The sequence below is a fragment of the Corvus brachyrhynchos genome, unplaced genomic scaffold (assembly GCF_000691975.1).
Source record: "Corvus brachyrhynchos isolate BGI_N302 unplaced genomic scaffold, ASM69197v1 scaffold21, whole genome shotgun sequence".
In the NCBI taxonomy this organism is placed as follows: Eukaryota; Metazoa; Chordata; class Aves; order Passeriformes; family Corvidae; genus Corvus; species Corvus brachyrhynchos.
In genome coordinates, this window is record NW_008236924.1 from 6,545,040 (window position 1) to 6,553,119 (window position 8,080).

At 45.8% G+C, this 8,080-nt stretch overlaps 1 protein-coding gene and 1 long non-coding RNA gene across 2 annotated transcripts; one reads left to right on the forward strand and one right to left on the reverse strand.

Annotated features, from left to right (window-relative positions):
* Positions 1 to 338: 338 nt before the first annotated feature.
* LOC108445180 lies at positions 339 to 2,286 on the reverse strand. The gene is made up of 2 exons (XR_001859935.1): positions 2,199 to 2,286; positions 339 to 736 (listed from the first exon to the last, which is right to left on the reverse strand). It is a non-coding gene; the product is annotated as an uncharacterized LOC108445180 (long non-coding RNA).
* Positions 2,287 to 2,424: 138 nt separating this feature from the next.
* LEAP2 (liver enriched antimicrobial peptide 2) lies at positions 2,425 to 4,366 on the forward strand. The gene is made up of 3 exons (XM_008629017.2): positions 2,425 to 2,507; positions 2,931 to 3,082; positions 4,082 to 4,366. Exons 1-3 carry the CDS (start codon positions 2,451 to 2,453, stop codon positions 4,116 to 4,118), a joined length of 246 nt encoding a protein of 81 aa, XP_008627239.1. The 5' UTR covers positions 2,425 to 2,450; the 3' UTR covers positions 4,119 to 4,366.
* Positions 4,367 to 8,080: the final 3,714 nt, after the last annotated feature.

The window sequence follows — 8,080 nt, forward strand, 5'->3', positions numbered from 1 at the left end:
GGGGCGGCGAGCCGGTCCCATGGCAGGGTCAGTCCCATGGCAGGGTCAGCATGGAGGGACAGGCCCAGCGCCAATGGGCAGGGTCAGCACTGAGCTGCTACATCAGCAGTCTGTTGCTACCCTGCCTGGCCATCCCCTGCCCCATCCCAAACCTTCCCAGCCATCCCGACTCTGCCCCGCCGTCCTGTGATCGTGCCCACCCATCCTGACCCTACCCAGCCATCCCAACCCTCTACCTGGGATGCAGCCCCCATTCCCAGCTGGGATGGCTCCTGCCAGACCTGCAGCAGTGGGAGTTCAGCCCATGGGCATTTCAGAATCTGAACAAGGTGCTTGAAAAGTTTTCACTCATTTTATTTATTTCTGTTCTCTTTTGGGTAACTATTAGAAGTGGCAACAGAGCAACATTTTGTGTCTCTTCTCACATCTCTGCTATGGCCTCTTACCGGCCTCCGGGAATTGTGGGCATGGACAGGACTGGCTCAGTTGTACTTTTTTCCCCAGTTTCTTGCACTGAGCAGTTTGTTGCCTGACAGGGACAGTCTGATGCTATTAGTGACCCAGAAGGACACAGCAATTCTGATGTATCATCACAGAGTACCAGCCTTCCCCAGCCAAAAAAGCTGAGAGATGATGACTTACAGAAGGCTCTGCTGCTATTCCAAATCCTGTGCTCCAGGGATGAAGTCAGGGCTCCGGCTGCTGCCTTGTCCTCCTTTCTGTTCTACACTAGTGCCTGGTGGAAACAGCAGAAATTAGAACTCAGGTGCATGAAAAGAAAGGACTCCATGGGAAAAACAACTGAGAAATTCCCAGCCAATTATAAAATAAACTTTTTAAGTTCAGCTAATTGTCTGACATGATTTACTGTCCCACTTCCTTCCCTTTTTAACATCCAGGAAGGTGAAATAATGAAAATTTTGCTTCCTCCTCCCACAGAAGCAAAACAAATAAGGCAGAGGAAGGTGTGTAAGAACCAACCTAGGAAGGGAATAATCCAATAGTGGTTGTAGACTGTGCTGGGAAGGTTTTTAATTTAATCCCAGTGAAATTTGGGCTAAGGAGTAGTCATCTGACATCACGGCATTATCTTAATCTAAGTCACTTGCCCTCCACGCTGGCACTTGTGCCTTCATATTAAGCAATCACAGAAATAGAGCCTGTGACATCCAAATCTGTATTTACAATTTAGCTAAAACACAGTTCATTATACACTTATTAGTTTATCTATAAAGTATTTACTTGAATTAAAACAGTGTGTTCCAAAACCTGCACACAATGACACAAGTAAGTTGGAATTCTCTGTCTCTTGGCAATCTCAGATATCTTGACCTGACAGATGTGGGGCACATGGGACAGATGTGGGAGCCAGACAGAACCACAGCATGGTTTGGGTTGGAAAGGCCCTTAAAGCTCTTGCAGTTCCCCCCACCTTCACCAGGCCAGGTTGCTCCAAGCTCCACCCAACGAGATCCACAAGATCCCACAGGTGAGGAGGAGCAAGACAGTGGGACAAGCACAAGTGTGTAAGCACAGGAGATGAGAGGTATCACCTCTGCTCAAACACTTTTCTCTGCTGCTGCAATCTCACTCCACAATGGAAAAACTGAAGCTTCCTCTCAATGACAAAGAGCCCCTCCATCTCTATGGGAGCTGCTGGCACCTTTGGAAGCCTGATGGTGAGTGACACAGCTCGGGGCAGAGATGGCTCATCCAGGGAAACCACAGTCTGCACACCAGAGCTCCTCAGCTCCAGACAAGCCCTGAGCAGCCTCTTTCATTATCTACCTAGAGATGATTATCTTTGACACCTTTGGATTCCTGGGAGGAGAGCTCTCTGAGTTATCACACAATTTACATTCCCAAACCCAGCTGGAAAGTGTTACACCTGCTTTTTGAGCACTGTGTGCCTGGAAATAAAAGCTTAAGCAACTTCCTTGTGGTTCTTTCACGTACCATGAGTGAGAAACAAATCAAAAGCACAATTGTCTGTTCCAAATCAGCTTGGCAAGACAATCCTTACCCCTGGTTGGCTAACTCAGAGCTACAGAAGTTAAATAAGGATTTTGATCTTGACCATAGTAATTTGGGCCACCCCCCCCCGCCCTTTGCTTACAAATAGACCATGGGGTTCTGGTAACATCTTAGGTGGGCTTTAAAAAAAGGAACAGTTGGCACAAGGGGTCAGCACAACTAACCAAAGTACAAGTGGAAGCGGAGTAAATCATTAGCTTGAGCCAGGCCTTGAACCAGATCACTGCAGCAGATGTAGACTTAGCAATTCCCTCTTGCTCCAAAGCGAACTTTGGTCCTGTAATAACTGGCACCTGATGTAATGATAAGAGAATGAAGTCTATAAAAATGTAGCTGAAAGCCTGGGGAGTCCTGACTGGAGCTCTTCGTGCCTCCTCCGCCCACGGCTGCTCCAAGTGACAGCTCCCGCTGGGAAGATGCACTGGTGGAAAGTGATGGCAGCCCTTCTGCTCTGCTCACTGCTGCTCAGCCAGGTAAACTGAGATACTACTGAAATAAACTATTTAAAGGGCTAATTCAAAGGACAGGCAGTCCATAAAAGCTGTTATGATTTGGATGGACAACTGGCAGGAGTTAAGAGGTGACAGCAGGGCTTTTTAGAGGATTCAGCATCATGAAAATGTAGAGTTACTGCCTAGTGAATACTGGGCTACTCTGAGCCATAGCTCAGCCAGTGATTCTGCCTTCCCTCCCAAGAAGATTAAAACCATCATTAATTTTGGTCCATACTTCTTTGGGGTTGGGCTGCAAGCAACGCTTTACCAGAGGGTGCTGTGATCTGAAAACCAGAGAGATTTCAAGTGCTTCACTTAAAATGAAGTCTGTTGACCTCAGCAGCAGAACACAGAAGCGCTGCAGCTGCCACACATCCTAACAGGCACCCTGCTCTGTTTCAGACCCACGGCGTGTCCCTGTCCCTGAGCCAGCCCCACAGCCAGCCCCGCAGTCCCCGGCAGCGGCGGATGACGCCCTTCTGGAGAGGGGTGTCCCTGAGACCCATCGGAGCCTCGTGCAGGGACAACAGCGAGTGCCTCACCATGCTCTGCAGGTAACCACGCTCAGCGTGCTGGGATGGAGAGGAACTTCCCGCCTGGGCTCATCCAAACGGGATCCAGAGGTCACTCTGTGCATAAAAAAAGATACCAGGAATAGGGATGGGGCAACAGACTCAGACTCTTTAGTAAGCAGAGCAAACAGAGCAGAGTCCAGGTCTCCTGAGTGCCAGCCCCAGTCCTTTCACTGCAACCCCAAATAACCTGGCTGGGCAAAGGGAACAGAGGGCTCCAGACAGCTTTTGGGCAACTTACAGACCTTACCATTAATCCTTCCTTTTAAAGCATGTACTAATGAAAAGTGAAAAAGCCTGTATTAATATCTTACCCTAAATTAATCACTTTAACGTGATTGTTTAAGCTCATAGTTTAAAAAACAACTACAATATAAAAAGCTATTTAGCTCTCACTAGACATGAGCAAATTGTCCAACTACATATAGTTAAATTGATTAGTTAAAATTATCACTTAATTACTGAAAGGTGATTTTGTGTGGCACCTGCTGTACACATACACGAGCACTCAGAGACAGGATAGAAAACAGTCATTTTCTACTATATGTGAATAGCAGTAATGTGTAAGTATATCCTATTATTAATGAATATTATTCGAAATAAGTTTATTTTATATTATAAATAAATAGGGTAAGTAAGTAAATAGGAAAGGGTAGTTGGGCTGTTATGCTGTGTTTGAAACGCATCCCTGGGTTCTGCTGACCCAGAGCTGAGCTGGAACAGCAGCTCCAGGAGGTACAGCCAGAAAGGAGCCCATGGACAGCACTGCAGCTGTTCCCCATCCCTTCACTGCAATGAGCCTACAGCCCTGGGCAGCAGCAAAGACCAAAACTGTATCAGGACTGAATAGCTGAGGGGAACAGAGTGTGCCTGAAACCAGCACTGCTGGCACAGGGGCACAGAGAGGTACCTGGGCCCCTGGGCTGAGCCTGGCAGGGGCAGCCCCAGCCCTCAGTGCCTCATGATGGTTTTTTTTCCCAGGAAAAACCGCTGCCTCCTCTCCACGGCCTCAGCGTGAGCTGGCACCAAGCACAGGCTGCACTGTTACTGCTGACCATGCTCCACGCACTTGGGATGTATTTATTGACTGCTGAGGAGCTGGAAGGGCCTCGAGCAATCAGAGTATTTAATATTTCTGTCACATGTGCTGATAAAAGGACTTCAAAGAGCTCGAGAGCATCTCCTCCCACAGCCACGCCTCAGGAGGCCTCTGGCCAAGCTCAATAAAAGGGCTCTGCATCTCCTGCTCGTTTGGTTTTTTTGTAATGCTTCCTATTATTTATTTGAAGGTGTGAATTAAAATATATATTCAGTAAAGCAGCTTGGTTTTCCTTGTATCTCGAGCAAAGTGGACGGTGAGCACAGAGCTGGGGCTCAGCTCCAGCCAGACTTTGGACACTTATCCTTCCACCTGGCAAGAGCATGAAGTAGATCCTCCCAATCTCCTCCCAATCCAGCTCTTATCAGCCCTCAGATAAAGGCCTGTTAGAAAGAGGGAGGCAAACTGATAATACTGATAGCAATTCCAATATCCCAATATATTCAGCGATAACTGGAAAACTATTTACTTCTAATCAAATTTACTGAAAATACATGTCCTAGACTGACTTTTGCCACTGACCTTATCTCCTGTCTTAAAATAAATTGATCAAAATGCTGTTTTGATCTGCTGGATGTTGACTTGGAGGCTGAAAGACAAAAAAAAAAAAAAAATTCAAGTCTGGACACACACACTGAATGCTACTTTTCTTTTGTTTCACAGAGCAATAGGATCAAGGAAAGAAAATTCTGCCTAAAAATGCCCTTCCAGGGAGGAGAAGGCCCCACAAAACAGATAAAAGCACAGGGGGTTGGAAGTTTAATACAGAAAATCTATTTGATATTTATTAAACTTAGTTTCTCCAGTTACAGTTTTGCATTGTACAAAGCATTTTAATGACACAGTAGTTAAAAAGATCTTTACAAATTGAAATGTGATACCCTTTTCTCCAAATATTTTAATTGCCATAAATTTGTTTAAAAATACACATTAAACGCATGTTTCAGACACTAAACTTTCTATAATCTCAATACCACAAAATACATAGAATATACTATACAGATGTGGAAAAAATCTAGTTAGTATATAATACTTTGCTCACCATTAACAGCTTTATTACGTGAAATGCACATACTGACTTAGAAATCCTAATTTTGAGCCCCAAAGTACCCTTTGAAATTTCAAATGTATTGCAACAAATAAAATCACAGTTTATTTTTTTTTTCTGGTTTTGGTTGAAGACAGATGCCCAAATCTTTTGATAGAAAACAAAATGTAACACATGGATTTGTCATGTACAAAGCATAAAACAGAGACATCCCATTAGTTACTAATAGTACCTTTCTGTAGGATTAATCAGGGCTTCATTTATAAGTGACAGGTTAAAAGTTACCTCCCCTCCCCAACCCTCCCCCAAAAGAAAAACCCCTTCTTCACCAAATAATAATTTGAAATAAGATAAAGGATTTTTAATAAATATATAAGCACTTTATCCTCCATATACAAAATTTTTTTAAAACAATTTAAAAGGGGGACCACATACAAATGTCAGGAACTGTGCTTGGAAAGTCATGCCTGGTCCTGGGAGTAGAGTTTGGGATGTGGAATGCCAAGGCAGCGCCAGGAGCCGTGTCCCGGGAGAGGGAGAGAGACTGCCCCAGGGATGGGTACACTGCCACGGGGAATTAAATTCCCAGGTGGAATTAAAACAGGGGAAGCACGGCCACAGCGCCAGCCCAGCTCCCTGGAGCTGCCACAGCAGCTGGAACTGCTCCCACAGCAGCTGGAACTGCTCCCACAGCAGCTGGAACTGCTCCCACAACGGATGCGGGGGCTGAGCCGGAGCGGCGCCGGGGGCACCGCTGCCCCTTCCCTCCCCAAGGGCACCACAGACCAACCCTCACACACTCGGACACACCACGATTCCCACTGACACTTCCTGCCTGGGAAACCCCTCCTGGAACAGCTCTGGATCTGGGTGAGTTGGCGAGCAAAGCTCTGGCTCCTCCCTGTCCTTCGGGATGCCCAGCACTGACCTCATTGCTCGGGAATAGGGGTTTTCCAGAACACTGACATATCAGAGGGAGAAATTTCAACCCTGACCCAAGGATTTGTTGGGAAGGTAAGAATTTGGAAGTTGTTTACTCCCCAATGGGTAATTCAAACTTGACTTGCTCAGGCCCTTGTGGATCTGCCTCAATAGAAACACTGCAGTGACAGCAAAGATCTGTTCAGAAAATGACATTAAATACAGCAAAGGTAGTTTCTCTCTCTTTCCAGCAGTTTGCCTTTTGGGCAAACTCCATAATTCTCTGCCTACGGCTTTATTTTACTTGCCCCAGGCAAGTGCTACATCATTCCCATAAATTCTGACTCTGTGTGTTGGGGCCATTCATAAATACATTTCAGGGCATTTTTTGTTACCACAGCAATCAAGCCTCAGCAATCTAAAGGAATATACATTGCACTCCTGGATAATATGCAATATTTATCACCAATAAGATGGTGACTCAGCACTCAATAAATAATATATCAATATAGTCAGTTGCACCATAATCTAAAAACAAGTATAACATATACTTTGGACAGACTGAGTCATATATATATACATATATATTAAAAGACACATACAATACAAATTGCATACTGCCATCGAAGCCAAGGAGAGCCGTCCGTCTGCTCTGCTTTATGGCTGAGATTCAAATCAAAACAAAACTCTTGGGCTGGTTTACTCTGGTGTCCTGAAGATTTGTTTGGAATTAGAAATGGTTTGCACCTTTATCACCTGGAACCTGCAAGTCTGAGAGCAAAGTCAAACAGCACAGATAGCTGAGCAAGCCTAGTCTGATTGAGCCATTTTTAAGATTCACCAACTGGGGCCATGATCAGCAAGGGAATTAAAATTACAGTCTTGATATGTATTGATACATATTCCCCATCCAGGGAATCATCTGGGAAGCCAAGATTGGGGAGTCCCTCCTTAGTCACTCCTGTGACCTGCACTCCCTCTGTGGTGCTGGGAGCTGCCAAGGACAGGGACAGAGCCCTCCTACTTTGGCAGAGGGATGGAAGCCTAGGATGTACTTGCTTTTTTTGTTTTGGCTATAAAATCTGATCAAGTACAGAACTTTCCTCTTGGAAACAAGGGTCAATCCCAAATTAAGATATGCTCCTGCAACTGTGAGGTTTGAACTGATCTGTTTGCACCAGCCCCAGCTGCACAAGGCATTTCCTATCCATCCCCAAGCCCCCTGCGGATGCCCCGCACAGACACAACACCTGGGACAGCACTCCAGAGGATATTCCACCATGGAGTTCACCCTTCAGCTGGGACACTTCCAACCAGCTCAGGTCCACATTTTGACACAATGCAAAAAAAGCCTTCTGGTTGTTTGAAGCCAATTTCTAAGATCCACTGCTCTAGGGATAAGCGATGCGATTTCAAGAGGCCAATTTCGCGTGACACCAAAAGGTATTTGTGGGACTCTAGTTAAGGAAAAAAAATTCCCCGAGATGAGACCGCTGGCTAGTGCAGCACTACACACAAACCCACCCATGAATGCAACTTCTACCAAGGGATTTCTCAGCGTCAGAGGTGTGCGAGGCACTTCAGAGGAGGAAAGGAAACACGGCTGACAGTGTCCCATGCCCACGGCGGGGAGTTCGAGGGTACAGAGTTCTGTCTCCAACAGCAAAGACTAACAGAAAGGTGACCTTGCACAGTGATTCCATAGAAAGGATGCTCCAACAGACCTGAAGAGTCGAGTCAGGGAGAGCCCCAGGTCTGTTCCCCGTTTATCAATCCGGACGTAGCAAAGCTTTTCTGGAAGTACAAAACACGCTGGGACGCAAAGGAAGCTCTACGAAGATGCAGCTACCTTGTAGTAGGTTACTAATTTGCAAAACTTCTAAACTCTTAAAGCCCATAGGACATACTGCAG

Coding starts and splice junctions, on each gene's coding strand:
- LEAP2 (XM_008629017.2), top strand. CDS start 2,451: ATGCACTGGTGGAAAGTGATGGCAGCCCTTCTGCTCTGCTCACTGCTG. Junction 2,508..2,930: donor GCTCACTGCTGCTCAGCCAG/GTAAACTGAGAT, acceptor GCTCTGTTTCAG/ACCCACGGCGTGTCCCTGTC. Junction 3,083..4,081: donor TGCCTCACCATGCTCTGCAG/GTAACCACGCTC, acceptor TTTTTTTCCCAG/GAAAAACCGCTGCCTCCTCT.